Here is a 26,839-nt window from a genome sequence, read left to right as displayed (position 1 = left end):
AGGGGCTCTTTAGGGGTTGAGCGATCTACTTCACTAATTTCTGCGCTTCTTAGCAAAGTAGAGTCAGGGGCTTGAGGTTTTCCCGTAGGGAGACTACTGATTATTGTTTTTTTATGACGAGTTTCAAAAGGCAGATCGCTGTTGGGATTTTGTTGTTGATTCCATTGTAGCATGGATTTGTGCCAAAACCAACGTGGTCACAGGGCTCTCATTTGTTGGATGTGCGGAACCCCCTTGCGGGCACCCCAGCAAGCCTGCGGTCTGGTTTGCAGACAGCCGCTGCTGGTGAAGGGGGGTGTGTTCGTCGACGAGATGGGTGGAAAGGTCCACTTCCAGAGACGGGTTCCGCCAGGGCCGCTCCTCCGCTGATTCTCTAACCAGGTCGCGGTCTCCAACGGCCGGGTGCTCACTCGCGGCCCAAGGGACCACCTCCTCCCCGGTCAGCACTGCCGGCACAGGGGCAGAGGCTGACCGTCCTCCGACAGTCAGATCCTCCGCACCCCGCGCCACTGTGGGGGTCTGGCGGGAAAGCCGAGCAGGCTGGATTCCACATGGGGAGGAGGTGAGGATCTTCGACGAGGGAGCTGCTCCCGGCGAAGATGGCACGAAGGGAGGAAAGGACTCCTCTGTCTCTGTAGCGTGCAACACAGGTGAAACGGGCAAAGCGGGGGGCATAGTCTGACTGTTAGAGTTACAGCAGAGGGGTTGATTGAGAAGGTGCGAGTTGCTGGTGCACGTATACTAGGATCAGCAAATTCAAGTTGGGTGTTGGTGTTGATGGTCTCCGTAGGTGGATTAGTCGGAGAAAGAAAGGGAGACCGCCGAGTACCACCAAACGGGTTTTCGAAGTCAGTGTTTTAGCTGTTTTTACTGTTTTGTTTGCAGAGGTGTTTATGGTGGAAGTTGTACTTGTAGTAGTCCTTACCTCCTTCGATTTTTTTAGTTTTTTTTTTTTTTTTTAGGTGGAGGTTTCTGTAGGAGCAGTTCTGGTAGCTTGTGGTTGCTCCTTAGTTTCCGCACCTCTGTTGATGGTTCAGATGGTGATTTGGGGGAACTGGGCAAATGAGTTGCGATTCCGGCAGGTTCCATCCGGAATCAGCTGCGGACTGCTGAAGACTGTCTCAAGCTCCGCTCACCGATCCATGGTATATGCTGAGCATAAGTTGATCCTCCCACAAAAGACACGGTAGAAAGACTGCCGAAGACTGTCTCAACCTCGGCTCAAGCTATTTACAATTAGCAATAGTATTTCTTTCTATCCTTTCACCGACATCCAAAACACCATGCCGGTGAAGACAGAGAAACTGCCCGTCGAAGACTACCGCGACAGACTGTTCGGCCTTGGAAGGCCGCCTCGGCCCAGACAGTAGGGAGATAGGGGGGAGGCCATTTTACGCTGTATATACTCCCCTTCTTACACTATGTTCGCCCAGCTGCCATAGCCTGTAATTATGGAAAATACACCTTTTTAAATTCTGCCCCAAGTGTAATCGCAAATTCCTGTGTGTAGACAAACACTTAGTTTGGAACTTGTCTCCCAAGAGCCACGTCGAAACATCTTGTCGAGCGTGCAGGCTCTTCAAGCCAAAGACGTTAAAGGACTGCTCCATGAAACGCTGGGCCCGCTATGCCAGGCAGCTCGAGGCCATGGAGGTAGGAGGCGCCTTTAGCGATGGTAGCGACGCCATCCTTTCGGATGACGAGGGCGACGGAGTAGCTCCAGCTACTCGAGCTCAGGCCCCCGACTCAGTAGGACAGGCCGGTGGCCATGTTGTGGGGACTACACCCGGCGGTAGTAGCGCTACAAAGACACACACCACTAAGCACATAAGACCAGGTCGAGACTCGAAACATGGGTCGAGTGATCGACAATGTTCAACACCCAGAGAAAGGTCTGCTGAATCCCGGTCCTCTGGGCAATCTTGCTTGGGATGGCCACACAACAGGGCCCAACTGTCGAAAGGGTGTCGCTCGCAAAACTCCCTCCAAAGGTCGATCGTCCGTGGACGCGGCCTTGGCCCTACCCGCATCCGAAACTCGACACTCAGCATCAGATAAGGTGACAGGCCCCAAAACGTCAGTTAAACGCTCCTCGGGCCCCCGTTTGGGGGGGGGGTTAAAACATCACAAGAAGACCTCAAAGACCCATAGGGATAAGAGCCCTCTTAGGGGAAAAAAACCTCAGAAAGAAAAGCCTAGAGAATCCAGGCCCATAGAAAAACCTAGAGAATCTAGGCCTAAGGTGGTCCCCCCACAGATGAGGACTTAGGACTTTCCCCTCAATCTGTGGTAATCGCAAGTTCCAAAGAATGGTCTTCACACGACATTGACAGAGGATTACCTTCAAAGATTCAACTCCACTCCCCCTGCCCCCCGCCACAGCTCCATCTGGTTCTCAAGCCTCTGCCTTACCTGCTTAACCCCCTTCTAAGAGGTCTTGTTCAAATGTTCCTTTACAGAGCACAGTCATAGATCTCTATGACCCAGAATCAGAGCAAGAGGATCTCTCCTTTGTAGAGGCAGCTCACCCTCAGTTTATTGATGAGGATACAGCAGACCCTTATTATGGAGATGACGAGGACCAAGAGGCTGACCAAGAAGCTAATATGTACTCAATAGATTCCCCTCTTAACCAAGACACTCCAGTTGTCAGTTCTCCTATTGATAATCAACCCCTGCTTAATGAGTTTCTAGCCAAGGTGGCCGAGCACTTTCAGATTGACACCCAGGATAAGGACTTTGTAGAACAAATCCTGGGGGACTAGAAGACAGTAGCACAGTTCATCCCGCTACTGAAATCTGTGCAGGGCAGAATACAACCATCTTTAGAAGCACCTAACCTTAGCCTTAAGGTATTGTGCTGTTCCAAGACAAACTACAGTACTGGTTTAAATGCAGCCGAAGTCACCACCATAATGTGTATAGCAGCGTATATGTCAAGACAGATTTTGTGTGAACAACTTTCACAGTAATTGGCAAAAGCACCCAGAATGAAAGTGCATATACAGATACAAATAAAGTGCACAGTGCATTAAAGAAGATGCATTATGGCAAGATAGTCAAAAGTGTGTGATGTATAAAGTAAAATGCATATTGCATGATGCCTGGGTTTGTTAAACAAAGACAAACAGCAAATCAAATAACAGATCATCAATGCCAGACATTAGCTGTAGATGTAAAAGCAAATTCCAAATCAGAAGTGAAATGCATAGTGCAAACACAATAAGTCTAGTATTCAAATAACAGCTCCAAAAACAACTCCCCCCATGCCTATCATGTTCAGATTCAAATAAAGTGCACAGTACATACCGAATACAAAATGACTGGATAGTCAAAGTGCATAGTGCGTGGAGTTAAGCGCGTAGTGCACAGTGCCTATTGTTACCCAAACATGACCAGGCAATCGGATAACAAATCATAAACGCCAAACACATAATGCAAATTTGAAGAAAAAATAAATATATATATATATATAAAGAAAAGGTATGAACTTGATTTTCCATTCTCTTTGTATTTGCAGCTCCTTACCCAGAGATAGCTGCTCTTTTCATGTGGGACTCGTGGCGGCTTGACCCTTAGAGGGCAATACTTTCAAGGACTGACAGTAGCATGGTTTTAAAAAAGAAATGCGGATGCAATGTATTTTCTTAGTGTGTTTATAAGATATTTCAAACTAAGAAAATACACGGCATCCGGGACTGTGGACTGTCCCCCATCTGTTCAGTAACCGGGACCGGCCCTGCTTAGCTTCATAGCGAGGAAGGAGACTGGCCTGTCCCATTGAATCCGGAATTTACTATCTCTAGGTCCATAGGTGTTTTTTCTCAATGCCATGGGATTTCAATCCCACCAGCGCCTTATGCAGTAGTAATTCATTAATAAATATGACAACCCGGGACTTTCAGTGAAGGCAATTAACTGCCACTAGCTATTCAGGTGAATGGTGGTTAGGTTGTGTGGGGATTGAGAGTCCGAAGATCAATACTCTGAGTAACTTGCGCTTGCTACTACACCGTTTGCTTTCTGCCATAGATGCGCATGGGCGACTATGCTAGGCCTCGCTACCCAGGCAGGACGAATGTAGAGCACCTGGCGTATTGCATTGTATCTACCAGACGGAGGGAACCGAGGAACTGGTGCTCTAGTAACCTGACACAGCAGGGACACAAGTGGCTTCTGGTTTCGGGTAGAAGGCAATAGACCTGCTAACTGCTATGTACAATTACGGAAGGTTCTGAGACAAAGGACAAATCCAGGTTCATCTACAAACGTTGGAAATCCATTGCCACGTGTAAGTAATTTACTTTTTAAAATAAATGGTGTCCTCTTTTTCGGAAATCAGGACTAAAAAACAGGTTACCAATAACTTTCCAAAGTGAATATCTTCATGAAGGCTGCAGTGCCCTCATGTTTCCCATGGCGAAAGCTTGAGACGTGCACCCAATCCTGTTTGTGCTTGGATTTCAGTATCTTGTCGTTTTCCAAACATTTTAACTGGGGAAAGAAAAAAAAACTACAAGTTCCCGAATCCAAAATAAAAAACAGGACTGGATGGTCCTCTCACGCATGGCCATGGGAAATTTTAGAGCTCTGAGGTTATGATGTCTGGTTGTAGAGCCATTAGTATGCAGTACTAGTGAGTTTTGTGGAAATGGCACCAACAGTGGATGGCATTATTCTGGACCCAACTCTCGTCCAAATTCATAGGTTTTGTGTTTTGCTGCCATCTAGTGGTTGGATGAAACCTTTTTGATTTTATTTTAACAAAAGATAAAACCTGATCTGCCAGACTGCATGGCATGTCCGTTGCCATGTGCATTGTTTAATATATGAAGTCCCATAATCCGGGATCATACTGGCCTGGCCCTACGCTTTACAAGCTAATTGAATGTACTCTGCAGCAGTTCCAGAGACCTTAATTTTGCAGTCATCGTTAACCGTATCAGCAAGTGCTTCACCACTAATGGTCAGGCCATACGTAAAATTTACAGGTTTTTTCGGATTTTCAAAACATGTAGAGGACCCCATTCTGGAGTTAACCAGGAAAACGCAACACGTTTGCAGGAAATGACGGGCACCTAAGCCCTTCATTTGAATTTAGTAAGAGGTGCTACTTAACTGCCAACCTCCTGCTCCGAAAAGGAATCTGTCTCTTCTATAGGTTTGGTGCAGTTGATGTTGCCAACAGTTTGCCCTGCAGTCCTCACAGTGCCAGAGAGCCCACCAATGTTCCATCCACCCTTGTAAGTGTGGGACAATAGGTCTCATGGATGATGGTCGTAAGGCTATTTCCTCAACCACCCATGGGCTTGCTTCTCACACGTACACCCTCAGCCCTTCCCCACCACTTTCTCGCCTGTGCGTCGGCAGGGCAGTGCCCTGCCTGGAGGACTTGGGGCTTTGTGGGGAAAGGTCAACAGTGGACAGTAACTTTTTGCCTCTGACTTGTAAACGAAGGCATTTGGCCAGAGTGAAGAAAGTTCCTTCTTATCCAGTGGTGCCCCTAAAATGACACCAGTGATATGGACTAATAATGTGTGCGCTCACAAACATGCATAGCAAGTGATCGGCTCCTCTGTTTCCCGTACAGTTGTTCAGCTGGTTACCGAAACGGTGTCATCTCTGCAGCCATGCAATAACAGATACTCATGATTGTTGCAATCATGTCTTATCACTAGGAAGCGGTATTTTGATTAGTTTGACACTTTGGGTGGAAAGGCTGCTCGGAATCTACCCGAGAAAAGAGTTTTACTGTTGGAAAACTGCAATATACAGAGTTTAAAAAGAAAAGAATATTCAGTGTGTTAATGTCATAGGTTGTCCCAAAACCAAAAAATATAACCCTAGAGCATCCAACCCTCCCAATGCCAACAGTGAATCAATGAGACACGTGTAATAGGAAGGACTGTAGAGGGCTGTGCTGGATGAAACGCAGGAAACAGTAGTGTATTTCCATACAGCAACACACGTTTCTGATTCCGCCAGAGAGTGAATGAGATGCTTATAATTCAGATGTATTGTACCCCGTACAGTTTCAAATCCATCCAGTGGCAGCGCCAACAGAACAAGTAATGCAGTAGATGGCGTCCAAAATCAGGCCAAGATGTGGATACATGTCCGATTCGGCCGATAAAGAGTGATATATACAGAAGCAGTTTTAATGGCCACTGTATGACGATTGGCCTCTACGTCAGAGGAATAAAGACGCATAACTAAGCACTCTAAATATTGTAGGAACATCCCAGGCTGGATTCCTGAGTTGTTGCCACAGGTATGAAAAGAGCTGCGCCTGCCATCGATGGAGCGGTAGCGGTGAAAATGATCCACTCGAAGCAATCAAGGGAAGGGGAAGGGTGTATTCCTCTCAGCAGCAGCAGCTGACTCCAAGCCCCCAGTGCCTAGCCTCTGGCTGCCCCTGGAAGGATGCACATTCTAACTTTGCAGTGTAATGGAGCCAGCTGTGAGCAGATAGAGAAGAAGTTACACAAAGGGACAAACAGAAGGCAGCAACTTCAGTAGATGGAGGCTAATTTGCCTTTCTATTTGATGCATGAGATATTGCAACATGACAACTTGCTACAGCCATTACATTAGGTATCTGTTTTACTGAAGACATTTGATGTACGCCTTGTGTATCTGCGAGGATTACATCTGTATTTCAATGGGAAGTCTTTGATAGGTGCATAGTTAGAAAATGCATTGCAGAAGATGAACCATTTGGCAGAAAGAGGATAGAGGGATCTTCCTCCACAAAACTCTTCTTTGGAAATTACCCGCAGCTCGGATGCAAAAAGACCCTTAGCGCAACAAAGACAACATACCAGGGTTACGGGTCACAATTGTGGTTACACAAGAGGTGAGGATATGAACGTGTTATAGGTCTACACAAGGCAAATGTAAAATATGTAGGAATTCAGTCAGAGCTGCGGCTCCCACAAAGGACTGCCCACTGCAAGGGTGTAGAAGTACGACTCTGACACATTGGTGGCATGGTGGTTGACAAAAACCTTTATTAATCAGATAAATGAAAAGAAAACCACATCTTGCCCTATTTCTAAGAGGGGTTTCCCTGCTTCAAATAAAACTAAGGACTCTGTCAGAATGTCCAAGAACTAAGAGTCTACCTTCCTGTGTCAAAAACCTATTTCCAACCCTACATTTACAACTAAACTAAAATGGGTTTGCTGTCCTCTTGGTCCTGAAGAATGCCTCCCTTCTTCTGGGCCGGCACAGTTCTATGCATCAGAGGAACTGGTTCCTGAGGGAATTGCTTGCTTCCAAGGGCGCAATCCTCTTTCAAAGGTTAAAGCAAAGTTCCAAATTAGCAAAACTGTCTCTGGTCCAGAAAGAAACAAAGTTCCAACTCGAAGTCCCAGTATCAAGAGAATGTCTTCCTTCTTGCAATGTGAAGAGTGTCTCCCTACTCTTGGCTTTTCACAATATTCAAAAACACACCTGAGGGAATGACTCCATTCCCACAGCTCAGGCTTTTACGTAGTTCATACTACCAGAGGGATTCCCTCCTTCCCCTCGTCTTTCTCTGCTTTTGTTAGTCAGAGCAAACCTGGTTCTCTACCCTGCCAGGTACTGTGACTATGAAGAATAACGATGATCGTTCTTCCTTTTATGGGATTGAGTGCCAGGCTCGGCTTTATTACTGGTCCCATCTTCTTGATAGACTTGGTTCACTCTCCTACCAAGTACTATCGTGCAACCCACGGTATGACAGTCTCTTTCCCACGGTCAGGGTCCCAGACCCTGTATTCTCGGCTTCCTTGTCCCTTCTGAGTTTTCCACCACCTTCTCGGGCCGCTGCGCCTTCCCGGCAACGGATGCACCTTTTCTCGTGATCCGCTGTCATGCTGGATCTTCCTTCTGTCGAACAGCGGAGTTCACCCTGCTCACACTCTCCCGGCCTCAGAAACGCCTGAAGCTTCTGTGACGGGGTTTGTCGAGTGGTCCTCCCAGTCTAGACCAGCTGTGGACCTTCCCGTGCCATTCTCGGCATCCCGGTTTCCTCTTTCTTCCTGAACCGTGCTGGCTTTCGCGGTTCCTCCAGGGAGGATCTGACTCCTCTTGCAGTCCTCCTTTGCTTTTTGTATCTTCTGCATGATTGTATTGAATGGAACTCATACCTTGGTTCTGTGGGACGTTCCTCATGTCTGCACAGTGCTTCTTCGTCCCAGTCTTGATATGAGTACTCTACTGGGTTGGGTGGATTCTTCCTCGTCTGTTGTCTCACCCATTTGTTATGGGTAGCCTCTACTCTTCCTCATCTCAGTATGTTCTACGAGGATAGTTTTTTCTATTCTGCAAAAACATGGCGGTGTCGGTAATCACAGAGGCCTGTGTAGGATATGAGGGAGCTTGGGGTGGAGGGTGTATATACCGCGTTCACCATGGATAATCGCCCCTGGACCTGTAGGGGGGAATCCCTCCCCATGCAAACCTCCCACTGAGTACCAACCCCAGTGGGACTATTGGGTAGCGGCCTCACCTCCCTGGCCTCATTGGAAGGGGCTCCCCCATGGAAGCACCGATGACATCCAGGATTTTGTCACACGACCTACAGAAGTTCTTCAGTCACTGTTTCTTCACTGTAAGATGATGAAGGCCCTTCTCTGAACCATGGGGGTTTAGTTTACTGTATCTAAAAGGCATAGCTGGAAGCCTTGTTGTATAGCTCAACAATGTAAACCTCCAAAAGGGAAGAACCTTGCCTCACGAAAGGGATAATAAAAAGAATACTCATGGTTTGAGATCAATTAAGTCCAGATGGTGTGGGACATTTAATTAATTTTTGGATTCCAAGAAAGATGTAAGGAAGGCATGGTATCCACTGTAAAACACACAAGTAACCACAGTTCAAGGGTGTTTATTGAACTTAGGTTTAGTTTGAAAAACACTTATCTAATCCTAAATCTAAAAATGGGAACAAGCTAGGACCATTAAATAATAACGCAAAATAAAAGGGCCTATACTAATAAACCTATTGAAAATCCCTACCTCTAAATACAAATAGTGTGGGAAGCAATGTTATGCAAAAGAACAGTGTTCAAGAAATGACATGTCAGGATATTCAAGCCATTTCCCCATGTTTTCAGCACGAGACAAGGCGGCAGACTGGAGCTTAGCACAGTCTCTGGCTTCTCTAGCACAAGGGTGCAGTTACAAACTTAAACATCATGGTCATCTGTGTCAGTCTCTTTGCTGTTCAAAGTCTCTTTTTTTCAGAGGACCTGATGCAAAAACAAATAATCTTTCCTTTTCTGGATTCTCCTACGCACACTTTTCTCAGGTGATTTACTGTTCTCCAGCATGGGGTCTGGCATGGATTCACATGCTCATGAATATTCCCCGTCGTCAGGCTGGGAATCCTCGGTAAAGAAAAAACCAGTATCAGTTTCGTTTCTGATCTGTCTTTCGTAGTAATAACCAATCACTGATCTCTGCGTCATACTGACCACAGCCAATGACTGCCCTCTACCTAAGCCCCGCCTCTGGCAGCCATCTTCAGATTTTTACCGCACGTTCATGTGTTGGGATCCTCGTGCTATTGCTCTCGAGCGTTAGTGCTATTTTTTTCACGTTTTTTCTCAAAAACTTTGTTTTTTCGGTCAAAAGAGCCTCAAGCTCCACCGACTCTCCATCCGATCAACGGGGACCCGTGTCGGATTCGTCTGCGCCCCTCAAGGGTGAAGATTTCATCGAGCTGCGCTTTTGGAGGACTCCAGAAGTTTCTCAGGCCCGGTCATGGCCCAGGAGAAGGGAAGCTCGACGCCCGGAAAGCTGTTCAGGGTCTGCCCTGGATGCCAGCTGCAGAACGTCTTCAAGGAGGACGAACACTCTTTTTGTCTTTACTGCCTACATGAGGACAAGACGCACGTGGAGAAGGACTGTGCGTTTTGCGGCAACATGTCGGAGCGGACCATGAAGGACCGCCATCAACGTCTCGCCAACTGGCTAGAAGGGAAGAGCCCGTCCGGTGAGAAGAAGAGGAAGAAATACGAGCGGTCTTCTAAGACCTTTGAGGACGCCCCAGCGACGGGGGTCCAACATAAGGCCAAGCACCGCGAGTCCGCTGGCACCGGGAGCGCCGAACGGTCGGGCTCTACGGGCGCCAGGCAGGGCGCACCCTCCCCGGCACCATCAACCACGAGCCAACGCTCTGGGTCGGGTAAGAGGAAGGCCGAGCACCCGGCGAAGCTCCTGGAGAGGCCCCGGTCGAGCTCGAAGGCGGAGGGGGAGCGAGGCAGTGTCCCCCCCCCCCTCAAGGATAAGGCGGTGAGCGCACCTAAGGTGGTGAAGGCCTTAATCCATCCGGCCAAGCCCACTATCGAAACTGTCGCGGCGGCCTGGCCCAGCCTGTGGAGGCTACACCAGTGGTGGCGACCTCGGGGCTCAGAGTCTCCCTGCCACCTCGGAGGGAGTCCTCTTTTGTGCCCATCGATAGGACCCCCGTGAAATCCCCCGAGGGGAAGAAAAAGGGGGGGGCAGGGCGTCGTCGTAGATTCGGCTTCAACCTCGGAGGAGGAGCTGGCCGAGGTCTTAAGCCACGGCCTCGGCGTGGAAGAAGACCGGCCCGTCGGGATGGATCCCGACGCAGGTGACGACGACATCATCGAGGGTACCGACGGGGCCCCTGATCGCCCGTCAGATTCCCCTCTGCCAGCGCCGCAAGACAACTCGGCGGCCATTTTGTTGGCTATACAGTCCTTATGCTCAGAGATAAGGACGAGACTACCGTTGCCGACGGAGGAACCTCTCCCGTCGGGGGACCCAGAACCGGGACCTTCTGGTGTTCCCCCTACCAAGAAAAGAAGGATCCACCCTCCACCTCCTTTTCAGCCGTCGCGCCCCGTCCACCCGAGGGGATGATACGGGGACTGACACGGCAGCGACGGGTACGGACGACGAGGTATACGACGAGGATGTACCGTCGTCGCCTCCCACCAGGGCTTCTCCGCCCGACGAGATTGGATCGTTCCACTCCATGATCACCAGGGCATCCAAGCTTTTCCAACTCTGCCCTGAGGAGAAGAAGGAAGGTTTCCTTTATCAGCGGCGCGAGGCCAAGAGTAAGACGGTCCTCGCAGTGCCTCTATTGGACGACATTTGGGATGAGGGCCTCACCCTCCTCAAGAACCCTTCCACGACGCCAGCTAGAAGAGACCGGTACGAGAAGAAGTACCGGGTCCCGGACACGGCCCCCCTGTGCCTCCGGGCGCAGCCTACCCCGGACTCCATCGTCTCCGCGGCGGCCAGGAAGAAAGCGGGGGGGGTGCGGCCTCCACATCGACTTCCCCACCGGACGGCGAGGGAAAGAAATTGGACGCTATGGGACGCAGAGTCATCTCGTCAGCAGCGACGACGATTAAAGCGGCCAACGCCTTGGCTATCGTGGCCCGCTACGACAGGGAGCTCTGGTACAAACTGGCTCCCCTGCTGGACTTCCTGCCGGACGACAAGAGGGCAGAGGCCCTGGAGATCCTGCAGGAAGGTGAGGTGGCTTCGGACCACGCCATTACCGTTGCGACGGACATCGCTGACACTGGGTTCCGCCAGTTGGGCAACGGCGTTTGCCTTAGGCGGCGTGGATGGCTCAAGGCTACGGACTTCTGTCAAGACGTTCAGACCAGAGTCCTGGACATGCCCTTCGATGGGAACAACCTGTTTGGGAAAACAGTGGACGATTCCCTTCAGGTCATTAAAGCGGACACTGAGACGGCCCGGGCCCTTGGAGTTCTGCAACAACGACGGACGCCCTTTCGGAGCAGCGGAGGCAAGGGCGCCTCCAAAGGTTCCGGCGGCGGTTTCTCCACATACCGTCAAGCGGCCCGCTCGTCGTCTCAGGAGGCCTACAGAGGACGAGGCAAGTCGGGCGGACCCCGCCGTCGTCGCCAAGGAGGTCAAGGCGGCAAAGCCTCGTCGAAGCAGGATTGAACCGGCCGTGGGGTCGGGCCCCCACCGAAGCACCCCGGTGGGAGGCCGGCTGGCGAGCTTCGTCAGCGTGTGGGAGTCCATCTCCACCGACCGTTGGGTGCTGGACGCCTTGGCCCGGGGCCACGCGCTCGAGTTTCAAAGAAGGTGTCCGCGCGTCCCCCCCGTGGCCAGGAAAGAACTTCACGTCCCTCAACTTCTCCTGGAGGTAAAGGCGATGCTCAGGAAGGGCGCCATCGAACTCGTCCCAAAGAGGCTTCGGGGCTCCGGAGTTTACTCGAGATACTTCCTCGTGAAGAAGAAGACGGGGGGGATGGCACCCCATCCTGGACCTGCGACGTCTGAACAAGTTCATCAAGGCGCAGAAGTTCCGGATGGTCACCCTCCAGCACGTCCTGGGTCAGCTGGAGGAAGGAGACTTCCTGTCGTCGTTGGATTTGGAGGATGCCTACTTCCATATTCCCATCCTAAAGGTGCACCGAAAATTCCTCAGGTTTGTGGTCCAAGGGCGTCATTACCAGTTCAAAGCCCTCCCCTTCAGACTACGGTCGGCACCCAGGGTATTCACCAAGTGCCTCGCACCGGTGGCGGCGCAGCTGCGCCGCCAGGGGGTCCACGTCTACCCCTACCTGGACGACTGGCTCATCCGAGCCAAGACGAGGGAGCTCGCCGTGGTTCACACGGCAAGGACCGTCCAACTTCTCACGGACCTGGGATTCTCCGTGAACTACGCCAAATCCCACCTGGTACCCGCGCAAGACGCTCTGTTTCTGGGAGCGAGGCTCAACACAGTGTCCCTTCTGGCCTCCCCGTCGGAGGAGAGGACCAGGACCATCCTGGGCAAGGTGCAGCGGATGTTGGTGGCCGACGCGGCTAAGGTGAGGTCCATCAAGTCCCTCCTCGGAATGATGTCTTCCTGCATCTACCTCATTCCCTTGTGCAGGCTCCGGATGCGCCCGTTGCAGGAGTTCCTGGACGCGCGCTGGATCCAAACGACGGGCAGCTTCGAGGAAAGGATCACACTCGACGAGAGTTTCCGACAAGCGATCCGGTGGTGGGGCACCCGCGCGCATCTGACGGCGGGCATGGACTTCCAGACCCCAGCCCACCAGGAGACAGTGACCACGGATGCCTCCCTGGAAGGGTGGGGAGCGCACACCGAAAATCTGCACGCAAGAGGCCTTTGGCTCCCGACGGAGAAATCCCTACATATCAACGTCCTGGAGCTCCGTGCAGTGTTTTGGGCCCTCAGGTCCTTCCTTCCGTCCCTCAAGGGCAAGGTGGTGAGGATCTTCACCGACAACACCACCACCATGTTTTACATCAGGAAACAGGGCGGAACCAGGTCCCCAGCACTGTCCAATGAGGCGCGGGACCTGTGGCATTGGGCCGTCGCCCAAAGGATATTTCTGGTGCCGTTTCATCTGGCAGTGATAAAAAACACCATCGCCGACTCACTCAGCAGGGAGCTGCGCTCGTGGCACGAGTGGGAGCTACGGCAGGATCTAGTGGATCGCCTCTTCCGACGGTGGGGCACACCCCAGATCGACCTGTTCGCGACGGCGATGAACTCCAAGTGCCGGAGGTTCGCCAGCAGGTTTCCCCAGGCGAGGAGCATGGGCGATGCTTTCTCGTTTCCCTGGGAGGGCCTGTTCCTCTACGCGTTCCCTCCTTTGCCACTGCTAATCCGGCTCGTCAACCAGCTCAAGAGGTCACGGTGCAGGATGATCCTCGTCGCACCTGCGTGGCCGAGGCAGATATGGTTCCCGGACCTTCTGGACTTGTCAGCGTCCCCGCCAATCAAGCTGCCGGTGGACGCGGATCTACTCTCCAGGGAAGGAGGCGCCATCCTCCACCACAACCCGAAATCGCTGAACTTGCAGGCCTGGCTCCTGCAGCGCTAGAGTTTGGAGGATACGACATACCAGCCGACTGCAGAGAGGTTCTTGCAAAGGCCAGGGCGTCCTCGACTCTTAAATGCTACGGACACAAATGGAAGAGGTTCTCTGTCTGGTGCCACGCACAGAAGATTAACCCTCTACGGATTACGGCTCCCCAAGTACTGCCGTACCTGCTGACGCTGGCCAAAGCTGGACTGGCACACGCGTTCATCAAGATTCATCTTGCTGCGATCTCCCGATACACCAGAACCACGGGGCGGACGTCCTTGTGGTCTCATCGTCTGGTGAAAGAGTTCATGAAGGGACTGTTCAGATCGTTCCCGCCGGTGAAGGCTCCGGCCCCGGCGTGGGAGCTCAACGTGGTGCTGACCAAGCTCATGGGACCTCCGTTCGAGCCTCTGCACTCGGCTCCGTTGAAATTTCTGTCGTGGAAAACAGCATTTCTTGTGGCCATCACCTCCGCACGACGAGTGGGAGAGATCCAGGCCCTTTCCTGCAAGGCCCCGTACTTGACTTTTCACGACACGAGGGTAGTGCTCAGGACGCACCCCTCCTTCATGCCCAAGGTACCGTCGGACTTCCATCTCAACGAACCCTTGGTGTTGCCTGTGTTCTTCCCGTCGCCTTCGTCGCCGGCTGAGAGGACTTTGCACTCGCTGGATGTGGCTAGAGCGCTGAAGTTCTACGTAGACCGCACGAAGTGTTTTCGGAAGACGTCACAACTCTTTGTGAACTTTGGACCTGTCAATCAGGGGAAGGCTCTCTCGAAGGCTTCCATTTCCAGATGGCTCTCCGGCTGTATCATGTACTGTCACCGGTTGGCAAACCGACCGCTGCCTAGCCGTCCGAGAGCCCATTCCACCAGAGCGATTGCAGCTACCACGGCGTTCCTATCTGGTGTGCCCCTGCTGGACATATGCAGGGCTGCTACGTGGAGGTTGACGCACACCTTCACGAAATTCTACTGCGTCGATCGGGATTCCAGGGAGGAGTCCAGGGTCGGCCAAGCAGTGCTGCGCAACCTGTTCGCCTGAGGTGAGCCTGGTGAGGAGGTAAGATGCTTAATGTTGAGTTTGATGTAATGCTTAATGTTGAGCCTTTGCCACCTCCCGTGGTTGTGCATGTGTGTACTGCTATGTATTCTTTATTCATGAGCATGTGAATCCATGCCAGACCCCATGCTGGAGAAGGAACAAGTTACTTACCTGTAACTGTTGTTCTCCAGCATGGGTCTGGCATGGATTCACATGCGAACCCTCCCGCCTACCCCTCTGCGGCTCTTCACTTGGTCATACTGCCACTTCACGTGCTTCCAAATCTGAAGATGGCTGCCAGAGGCGGGGCTTAGGTAGAGGGCAGTCATTGGCTGTGGTCAGTATGACGCAGAGATCAGTGATTGGTTATTACTACGAAAGACAGATCAGAAACGAAACTGATACTGGTTTTTTCTTTACCGAGGATTCCCAGCCTGACGACGGGGAATATTCATGAGCATGTGAATCCATGCCAGACCCATGCTGGCGAACAACAGTTACAGGTAAGTAACTTGTTCCTTCTTCTCCTTTTCTTCTTCCAGGCACCGATGGCTGGAAATCTCAGACGGACGTGGCAGTAGAAACTCGAGGACAGAGCAGACACAGTGAGAGTTACGCTGCAGGAGTGCAGAGTAACGTGAAGTGTGTTCTGCCTGCAGGGTGTGGCTTAAATAGCCTTGCAAGTAGTTCCAGGTAAAGTAGTCCCTTTACCACACCCTGTCTCTCAGGAAAAGTAGACCCTCTGCCACACCCGGGATATGCAGAAGGCTCAGCCTCACTAGGCAGATTAAGTAGTTCCATAAGTTCAGCCCATTTCATGAGCCTGGCGCCAACGGCGCCAGTACTGAGTCCATGAGGCTCTGGGGCACTTCCTTGGGGCCTGACAAGTCCTTCTGGGTGACAGGGACTGGGGTGGGCCCAACAGTTCCAGGGGTTTCGGAGCACGCACCATGACAATAGTTTGGTATTCGAAATTACTGTTACTGTTGCTTTCACTCACTCACGAGTGAAGCGGCCTGCCGGGCAGCATTGGAGCACACCAGAGTCACTTACAATCTGTGAACTCACCGGGTAAGTAACTCGATTACGCTCTGCTTGGCGTTCGCAGGTCTTCAGTACTTGTGGCTCCTTGCGGCCTGCTAGACAGCTTCCTCTGATTTTCCTCCACTCACGCCACTGATGATTGGAGCCTCTTCTGCTCGTGACAGGGCCAAGTGCAACACAGCCAGCTGGAATCGCCAAACCCTTCCCTCCAAAATACCTTTGGCCAATCGTCTCTCCCTTACGCTTCCCGCTGCCCAACCTCTACAACAGGGAGAGTCAAATGCAAAGGCTCTTTCAGGACACGCCACGGTTTCTGCCGTTTCAGTGGTCCAGGCGTTTTCTCTTCCCACAGACTTCCTCTCAGCTGCAATGACGGCACGCGCTGCTTTTTCCACTGCTCTGCTTCTCTTCTCAGTGCCTGCACCTGAGGGGCTTTTTAAGCCTCTCCGTCCGTTTCAGGTGTGGGGCATTTACAATAATTAGGAGATCGCTCCCACCTTAGTGTTCCTCTGTATCCCTCTTCCTCATCCCAGTACTGAGGGAATTGGGGAACTTGAAGTCCCTGGCAACAAAGTTAGGTTTTCAAATTCTTTCTACTTTCCAATAAGCCATTAAAAGACTTGGATTTTGGGGAAAGTTAAATAGGGGAGTGTCCTCCTCCTCCTGACCTGCTTCCTCCCCCTTGTGGCCCCCTCACAGACCACCACCCCCAGGGTCAGGATCAGGAAGTGTCTTATTTCCCCTGGCCACATGAGGAAGGTCCCATGTTGAAGTTTGGGAGGGAATCCTTACCGATTCATCACAGTACTTTCCCTCCTGTATCCTCGAATAATCACAACAGACTTCATATTTCACTAAAGAGACAAACATATACCCAAAAACCTTTTAAGCAATACTTTACACAACATAATACACAGACACAATTACCTGTGTTCACCAACCCACGTTTTTCGGTCGGCTTTCTTCTGCACCATCTCTGTCCTCCCTCCTTGAGTCTCTGGGTACTCGGGCCAGCTCTCCCCTCTGTCGAAATCTTCTTTCCTACGGCCAGATGGGGAGGGTGGGGGGGGGGGAATCACAGGAAGGTACGCCTGGTGACCTGTGGACTTGGCCACAGGGTATCAGGAATCAGAGTCACGGCACCAAACTTGTTGTGGAAAAATAACAACTGACTATTCAGGTGGATTGGTGAACAATTTATTCGTCAAAACAAACAGGACAAAAACAAACCAAGGTCAGTATAAGACTTTGACGCAAGTGAGAACCCCCCCTCCCTCCGAGCACCGTTCTCTTATACCGAAAGGAACACATGCATTTCAGTGGATGGAGTGATCGAGACAGGGCAAGAAATCATACAGAAATAATGTTGCAAGCAAGGGAAAAAAAGCCCCAGCATACAAGTATTTGATACCATCTCCATTCTTGGATGTTAGACTGTTATTAGGGAGAAAAGCATAGCGTGATACATTTAGTGAAATTGAATATGCTCCTCAAAAATTCACCCATGCTCGGAGGCAGGCGAGAACACTTATAGTATGATGACTTCTCTATGTTAATGGTGCTTTTCCTAAGAAATCAGGAGCCTAAAACACACTTACATATGCCAAAAGGGAAACGCGTCAGAAGTGAGAGCTGTGAAGGCGAGCATAGTTACATTCTAGGTGAAGAGCCTTCATCACAAAGACATGTGCAGTAAAGTCTAAAGCCTTGTCTCACACAAGCAAGAAACAGTTGTTTAAACATGGCAGTTTGCAGTATCTCCTCACTTATTATAATGCAGTTATGTGCAAGGGGAGTACATCAAATTTCATTTCCAAACCCTCCAACATAGGGTCAACTACCAACTGCCAAGATGTGAATTCAGGACATAGCAAATAGTCATGAAACTGAATAAACCTATATAATATCACTAACTCCTACTCTAGACCCAAGGATATTCGTGCACCTTGCAGACATTACCCATCAACTGCATCTGGGGAATCAAACAATATTAAGGCCTATTATCTTAGGTTTAACTGAATTAAGATTGCTGTTGTAAAGATTGTGCTCTCTTTCGGCTAACTGCTTTATTCGTACGTTAGTATAAGAGATCTATGGATAAGATGCTGTATGATTGTCTATAATTTTGCCTATACCAAGATATTTTTTCCATTTACAGATGGCCTCAATAACATACCAACTCTCAAAGAAAGTTCAAGGGTATTTATTAGGTTTCTTGAAAGGCGCTCCAAGGACCATCCCAATCGCTCTTGTTCATAAAAAGCAAGACCTTCCCTAACCCAGATGTTCCTACTCCCCAGGTTATTATTTATTGCTTGTTGACCCCCACTGTCTAGTTTCTGCCTTGCTATCTATGAAAGCCTAAAGGCAACCACCTTATCTGTCTAGCCTCCCTCTGGGACTTCCTAGGTGCGAACCAACTCTATCCTTATGTTAGTTCTAAGCGGTTATGCATTCCAGTCCCTCAAGCCCCAGTTTATCTCCTCTTTCATGGTTGGATATTCCTCACCCTGTATCTCCCTTCCACTACTCTCCTCCCTTCAACTCTACCCACATTCTCTTTTCCCACCCACTGCATCTTCCTCCTCTGTCCCTCAGATGTTTCTTTCTTCGTCTCTCTCTCGCTCTCTGTATTCTGTCTCTCCAACCTACCTCCATTCTCCGATATTACTCCTTCCTACACTCCTCCATGCTACTCTGCCTGCTCCACTGCTACTCTCCCCTGTCCACTGCTACTCTACCCCACCTTCTACTAAGACATCCTGATTTCACTCTGTCACAACACAGTACCACTTGCTCGCACCAACCAATACCTCACCTTCTCTAAAAACCTCCTCCACACTTCTGTCCACTGCCCTTCCTCCATCTGGTATTTTGATTGATGACCTCCTCTTCCTCTGACCTCACCCGGACAACCTACACCACCTTGTTTTCTTTCCCCAGCTTTATCCTCCCTCTCCTTCTCCCATTGGCCTCTTCCCCGGGGCAATCGGTCCGTGTTGTCCCTCTCCCCCTCCCCTCTCGTCCCGCGGGAGGTGTTACCGATCTCAGAAAATATAAAAAGGGGCCCGGTCTTAGACCCTTTTTCTGTTTTTTCATATCTTCCAGATACAGGTACTTTTTCGCCTTGTGGCTCTGCTGTGCGGGCAAATTGCTGACCGCGTTTAAAAATGTCCACTTCAGAGGGCCATGCCGTGACTTAGTCCAAGGTAGGCGTTGGAGTGCCTTTCAATGTCATGCTGGGGAGTTTGAAATAGTACACAAAAAGGTGTTCCCTTGTATGAAATTAGTTAACTTTGTAATTCCAACTTATGCTATTTAGATGTTGCTTTAAGTGGTGATTTAATCACATATTTTTACAGATCTATGGTACCTGTATATATACTGTAACATAAGCCCTGCGAGTATTCAGGGTCTCAATGATGCCAAAATCGAAAAAAAGACAAGAAAAGAAAAAGTAAATAGAGTGTGCAACAAATGTTTATTTTTTTAGTGCAAAAGAAAATTGTCTGAGATTCATGAAATATACATTCCGGCTTAATATAGCGCTGATAAATCAAAAAGTAATACAAAAGCTACATCCAATGTAATTTGAAACAATATTAGTCCCAAGAGTGATCTATGTGTTTGCAAAACAGAAAATACAGCTGAATTGGCTGACTGTCCCTGGCTAATCAGTGAAGTTAAGCCATCATGTGCATATTGACGCAAGAAAAAACAATTGCAACTTTTTGTGGGCATCAATACATCATTATAAACCTGAATAAATCATTCCAAAAAGTCCTGGTTAGAAGATACCAGGTTAAGGCTGATGTAGAGAAGCCTACGCCCTCCGCTTGTCTGAGTTGAAAGAAAGCGTGGATAGCCAACCGCTATTGTTCTGATGGTACAACACAGTACCCAAGCGTAAGTTTGGCACAATGGGCGTTTCAGTGGAATTAAAGGGGTGTACCACATTCATCAGGTAGAGGATTTCTCTGTTCAGCCCTAGAGGAAGTATGACAATAAATGGATGTCTTATAAAAGTATACAGGTGCCATAGTTTGTAGTAGCGCTACAGCTTATTAAAATCAGTGAAGCTAGGTTATCGGAGCCAGAGAGAGTGGACCCAGGACAGACACAAAATGTTTTAGGACCCATCACCCAATGTGGTCACTAGGGGAGTGCAAAACATCAAATTGAAGAAAATAATAAACCTTTGCATCAAGATGAATGAAAAATGAAAGGGGTTTAGTACATAAGAAAACGCAAACAAAAGTGCAGAGAAGTCACCCAGTCTGAAATAAGGGGAGTTTGAAATATTCTGTGTTAAGGAGTCCCGCCCACAGTTGGTTGATTGCAGCGTGTGCTAGTGTCAACTGGCGGCCTGCAGCCTTCCTTGCAGTGGCTTATGGTCTGAGTTACTCCGCATAGCGGTTCTCTCTCTATCCCAGTTGTTTCAGAAGATTTGCTCACAATAGCTGTCTAGCTGGAGACTTCGGTGGGTTGTCATGTTGCGGGAGGTCCGCCCAGACACTTGATGTATGTTGTGGCCTGCAATGAAAAGAAAGAAAGTGGCCAACATCTTCATGAAGAGGTATGGTGTGATTCACAGTGGTACTGCAAGCACATACAGGCACTTTCGGAGGGGACAGGAACTGGGGCCTTCCCAATTGCCACCTTCCCCCTAGGGTAGGAATGGCTTTTGCTTCCACCATGGTAGACCTCCCACCCCACGCTGGTATGGGTCCCCATTCCCTCTGGACAAAATTTGTTTACTGACTCAGCTTTGCCTTGACAAGATAATGGTGATCATTGATGTTGGCATTGGAAGCTTAAAGTACTGGCCTTGGAGTGGTAACTAAAGCATTACATGTGTGAAGAATGTGCATCCTCCTAGCATCTCTTAACTATAGCATCAGAATTTAGGCATAGTTTGTGGCTATGGTGTCAGTGTGGTTTTATCACTACATTGGTCTGAGGCACAAGTGCCATTGTCTTTATCAAATCTGGAATCCATTGATCATGCTTTTTTGTCCTCAACTACTTAGGGGTTCAGCAGTGCTATCAGCGTAACGTTTCTTGCTGGATGTGGGGAAAAGTGCAGCAAGTGTGAAATATTACTGTTCACCTGGTATTGCCTGTTAGCCAACACAAAGTTACTGCATCTGGGTTTAGTGGCATGATGTGGTTGTCAGTAAATGTCCATATTCAGGCCCTTGCAACCTGGCAGGCATTTCATGCCATTAGCCATTGCTACTTGCAGTAGGCACATTCTGTAATCTATGCTCCCTTATTCTTAGCCATAGTCACCTGATGCTAAATGCTACTCCTTTCCTTTCATGGCCCACTGCACTGCCCTTTAATCTTGTTAATGTTTCAGTTACGACTATGTCTATTCATAAGTACACCATGTATTCTTTATACCATGCATTCTTCAGTTAGGACTCTGCTTACTTCAGTATCAATGTTTGTTTCCTCTTTTATAATGGCACTATTAACATGTTCTTTCCTGCACATTGCTATGTTGCTGTGTCACTCACTGGACTTCCGTTTACAATTTTCTTTTAGCATCAGAAAAGCTTCTGTCAGCCTGGAGGGAAATGGAACAGGCTGTGGAGCTCTGTGGAAGGGTAAGTACAGGGTGGGCAAGAGATAGGTGTCATTTAAGGTAGTGCATGGAGCTTGGTGCAGCTTTGTGCACAGCAAGGGGACAAAATCTTAAGTGGGTGGAGCTCTGTGGCATGTCTGTGCAATCGGAGGATGAATGGAGCAATATTCCCTTTTTTAAACTATTTTTTAAAATTATGATTGGATAAGGACGAGAGATTTAGCGGGTGAATCTATATACTAGAGATACATTCATTTACTAGTTCAGCAGATCCCTGTGCCTCACGATACTGAATGGGAGCAGGATTTGGAGGGGGGAGACTGGGTCAAATAGGGGAAGATGCAGGTGTTAGGACAACAAGTGGAAAGTATGTTGTATGTTAAGAGGAACTCCCCTCCCCCTTTTTCAGGGTATGAGGTTATCTTCTTAAACCAAGGCAAAGCAGCCAATTCTTATGCTTTTTTTGGCCAACCAAGTGATAGCCAGTGGAAGCTAATGATTAGGAGGGTGCTGGTTGAACAAGAATACATGTTAAAACAGTATTACTTGGAAGAAAGAAATGTCCACACAGAGGCATTATGAAAATATACTTTAGGTCTTGTTAAGGAAGGTGTTGATGCAGGTTTGTACATCTGGTTTAGAAAGTCTCTAGCACCACCCTGCCTTACCTGTTGGGGTCAACCTCAAAATCTAAGGTCATCTTGCACTTCTGGGCAACATATTTGACAGTTCATACATCTCGGGTACCTTAGGACAGGTACAGGTACAGGATCAACTGGGCTTCACTATCTCGTAGGAAATACTAAAAGCAACAGAACGTCTTCTGATTGGTTGAACATGATACTGATTCTGATTTATAGGTGTTCCCCTATGGAAACAAGCATTGACAAAGCCAATAGTTTTGGCTGCTATGCGGCGGAAACATTTGTTCAGTTCATGCTCACAGACACACTTTGGGAATATTCCATTGGGAAAGATGACAGTGGGTGGAGAGAGTGCACAAGAGAGGAGGATGAATGAATATGAATGTGAGGATTGGTGAATGATTGGAAGCGAGCAAGGGAGGATGTGTACATTTTTATGAGGATGGGTGAATGGGGATTGGTATATTGGTTGACGGAGGAAATATTTTGAAGATGGATTGAAAGTTAAAGGGCATATTTTTCATGAAGGTGTATGGACAGGTGAATGGATAATTGAATATGCATGGGTAAATGTGTGTGAGAATCAGTGAATCATTGTGACTGTGATGATGGGTGAAAGAGTGAGTGTGAGAGCAGCAGTCCCAGACTGAAAGCAGGGCTGCTTTGTGTTAGCTATTGTTTACCATGCATCAGGGCGGTAAGTTCATTACACATCGTATGAGGGTACAAGAGTGATAGCACATGTTCTATCTTAACACAGGCGTGCAATATAACTAGATGCACAAAGGCCTTTCAGTAAAAGGCCACCACCTCAAGTTTCCACAATTCGAATTTGTGGGGAGTGTGTGGCGCACGTCTGCTGCTCATTCTACCAGCATCCCTATCCTTTTGGTGACAGGGTGGGTGAAGGGCTTCTGAGAGGACACTGTCATTCTAAATGATTTAAGGTCTGTAGCAGCTGATGATCATTTTCAGCGGAATCACATTATTAATGTAAGGAACTCATGGTGGCAACAGTAAGGACAGACACAAGTGATCACAGTTCAGTGGTGTTTATTAAACTGTATGCAGGTTGCAAAAAAGCCTCATCTATACCTAAATGTAAGATGGGAGCAAGCGTCGAACATCAAATGAAAATAAGGCAGTTCTTGTGGTGTTGTCAAATAAAAAGGGCCTATCCTCAAAAACCTATTGCCAAACCTTATAACTAATATGAAAAGGGTTTGGGATGGTTTTCAAGAAAAGAAAGAAGTGTTCTCAAATAATATGTCAGGATGCGTTAGCTTGGGTCTCCCTTCCCCAAGTTTTGAGCACTGGGCAAGATGGGATCTTGGAGCACAGTACACAATCAAGCTTTCCCCCGCACAAGTAGACAGTTCCACTTGCAGCTATCAGGACCTCCGATGGCAAAGTCGTGTTCCTCTTGAAAGTCTCTTGCCTTCGAGGGCCTGACGTATTCAATAACAAAACAAAAGTTCCTTCAGCAAAATGAAAGTTTGTTTCCTGGTTTTTATTTGGGTGAGGATTTTTCAGCCCTGGGTACCCCTCTTCCAGGCGCTGAGCCCTCTATAATTCCAGCCTCCCTCCTCCGGGATTCACTATGACTTTCTCAAGTTCCTTCTTTCAGAAATCTCAATGTATTTTAAACAGTTCCAGTGGACATCCCTCAGTCGAGTTCATCCTTGTCAACACACTGTTTCTTTGGACTTTAGACTTGCCCCCTTCTCGTAAGCATCCCTCGGTCGGGTTCATTCTAGCCAACTTCACATTCACAGATGTTTGCTTTCTCACAGTTCGTAAGTTAAAGGCTTTCGACTGTACACAGAATTTGCTTGACCTTCTGTATGACCACTTTGACCTAACTTGGCGGCTCTCCAACAGCCTTCTGGTTTCTGTAGTTTCACTCAAACGAGGATCAACCAGAGTGTCTCGAATTAGCACCCGCACCCACGTGGTGCCGGTTCCCTCTGCAGCTGGTCTGACCTTAACACTTTTACAGTTCTTTGAACTTAGTTCAATTTGCTATTTTGCGTCTCATTCACCACATCCCGGCTCGCCCCTCAAATCACTGACTGAGATGAACCACTTGGCGTTCATTGTAACTGGAGTCAAGGCCGGTACCATATTAACAGGAGTTTCCCCTCGCTTATCAGCGTCGACACGCTCCGTGTACCGTTGACATCTGTTGCAGCACACTTGGGCTATTGTCATCGGTCTTACGATTCCCTCTGCGGAGGTTTCACAGGTCTGCGTCGGAAAGGACAAGGTCGTGTCTTTCCTTGTCAGCCTCTTGATATTTGCCACCTTTCTCCTCCTCTTGAACTGCTGGGTCTGGATAGCTGTCTCGTTGTGCGGTCTGCCTTGCTTGTACTGTGCTCTCTTTCTCCACCTTTTATCCCTGCGGGGAAGGGAAAGGGCTGTCAGGTGTATGTGATTCTTTCTGATCAATTGCCTGACCCTTGTATTGGGACATGTCAGGTAAACGGCTCTGGTGTTAGTCTGTTCTCTGGTGTGTCGTGCAAAAGTGTTTGTGTCGGAAGTGCGGGGGCAATGGTTTTGAATGTCCTACGTGGTAAATTGGGGAAAAGGTGTTGACCCGTCGGTCTCCCACTCCCCAAGGACCCCATCCAGGTGATCCTCCCTCACTGGTCCACCCCCAGGAACTAGATCCAATAGTGATGGCAGTGTCCTGGCCACCTGGATGACAGATCCCCAGGGACTAGCTAGGGAGGCACCTTCAGGTTTCTCACATTTCCCTCAAATTAGCAAGAAGCCTGAGGAAATTGCACATAATACATTTTTGTTTAAATAATAAATTGAATGGTGTTTTTTACAACACACGTTTTGAAAAAAATGGGGTAACGAGTATGCAGTATGCAGTATGCAATCGGTCCAGTAAATTAACCAATGGAAACATACAATTGGTACCATGTAACCAACAGTGCTCATGAGTATTTTACAGTAATTCTACGAGGCCTGTGCCCCAATGATGGATCTGCATTCATACCATATATATATATATATATATCTCCTTGATATCACACCAACAACGTATGCCAGTATTACTATTGTAAATCACTTTCAATAAACTGCATTCACAAAATATGCCAGCATTGGCAATTTGACATCACATTCACAGTATGTGCTGTGAGGAATCTGAGGGCATACTCCCATCTACTCTCCTTGAGTATTCATCTCCGGTGGCCAGGGAAGGGACACCGCTTTTGGATGCTGACCCTGGGGGTGGATATGCAAGGGAGGATCAACTGGGTGGAGGGACCTTTGGGAAATGAAGGAAAAATGCCTTTAGGTGAGGCATGGTACCCCCCTTTTCCTTGTCAGAATGCACCCTACTCTCCCCCTACCTTTGTAGGTCATTACCATTCTTCCCCACTGTTACACACACCAACTGTCCCACACTCATATTCCTTTGACTGGGACGGGGAAGTGGCAACTAGGAGTAATGCACCCTTCCATCTGTGCACACCACTATGGCACTGGGACGAGGAAGAGGACTGGTGAACACCACTATAATGGTTAGGCATGTCCCATTGACGAAAGTAATTATGGTCAGGCAAATGACTTGCACCTGCAGCCAATTGAGAGGCTACAGGTGCATATAAAAAGGAGGGAACCGCCTGGGAAGCAAGGACGACGTGGAGCAGGCTGGAGAGGGACCAGGGAAAAGGACACAGAGAGCTGCAGGAGACCAAGAAATACGCCAAGGCCAGCATGGTCCACAAGGGGGTCGAGACCACTGCAGATCACCGAGCCGTGTGTCCCCAGCTGGATCTCGGGGACACAGAAGTCTCCAATATGCTGCAGACAGTAGCAAGAAGGTTCGGAATAGTCGAGCGCTACTCGCCGGAGCTTCCGACGAGAGAGAGGGGAGCGAGCAAAAGCCAGAGAGGAATGCGAATGCACCCAAAGGAGCGGCCGTACACTGGTGAGTGACAGAGAGGGAACACTCATGACGGGGCACTCCAGGGGCTTGGTGTGGGCAAAGGAAGATGCCGATCGAGTGGAAACTTGTAATGAGTGGTCTGGAAACCGAATGGAAAATACTGAATAGCGAACAAGCTGCAAAGTACTTAATGAGTTATTGAATATCGAAATAAGGAAGGGATGAAAATATATGAAAATACCACACAAGTGGAAAGAAAGTGATGTGCATTTATGAACAAAGTGAAAACCCATTAAAAGCATTTATGGACAATGTGAAAGGACAAGCCAAGTGAAAGCCAGTAATGAGTGCCTGGGAAGCAAGTGAAAGGCAATTGATGAGCACTATTGGACAGTGTGAAAGCACGGTGGTGACAAGGAATAAAACATCACAAAGTGAGTTGTGTGAAAGTCACGTGTTGGCAGAGTTCAGAGACTGCCAAGGAGAAACAGAAGTACATATGGACTAATGACATAGGTGTAGAGGGGGAAGCCTGCCTGCGTTGGCAAGGAAGCCCAATGTGAATTAATGAACGTTGCAAGATGGCAAGTGTTATCGGATGGGTGGACTGTGTAGCCCCTCAACTGCTACTTGGAGTGAACCATGGAAAGTCAAGAGGCTGAAGCTATTTTGCATAAAAAGTGTTAGTGACTAAAGAGAAAACCAAGCTAAGTAAATTGTTGAAATGCCTGAAAGATTACCAAGCGAATTTTGAATCCATATTGAAAGCTGAGAAAGTTGAA

The 26,839-nt window shown here is 48.8% G+C and overlaps 1 protein-coding gene across 1 annotated transcript in view; it reads left to right on the top strand.

Annotated features, from left to right (window-relative positions):
* The window catches only part of IKBKB (inhibitor of nuclear factor kappa B kinase subunit beta), a 1,202,582-nt gene that overhangs the window by 608,900 nt on the left and 566,843 nt on the right, over positions 1 to 26,839 (top strand). Inside the window, exon 15 of the mRNA XM_069617660.1 lies at positions 21,470 to 21,531. Within this exon, the coding sequence (XP_069473761.1) occupies positions 21,470 to 21,531 (62 nt within the window). The remainder of the gene's footprint in view (positions 1 to 21,469; positions 21,532 to 26,839) is intronic.

This window comes from Ambystoma mexicanum, chromosome 10 (assembly GCF_040938575.1).
Source record: "Ambystoma mexicanum isolate Mex_15411 chromosome 10, UKY_AmexF1_1, whole genome shotgun sequence".
NCBI lineage: Eukaryota > Metazoa > Chordata > Amphibia > Caudata > Ambystomatidae > Ambystoma > Ambystoma mexicanum.
Note: the sequence above shows the minus strand (reverse complement) of the source record. Positions and strands in the feature narration are given on the sequence as shown.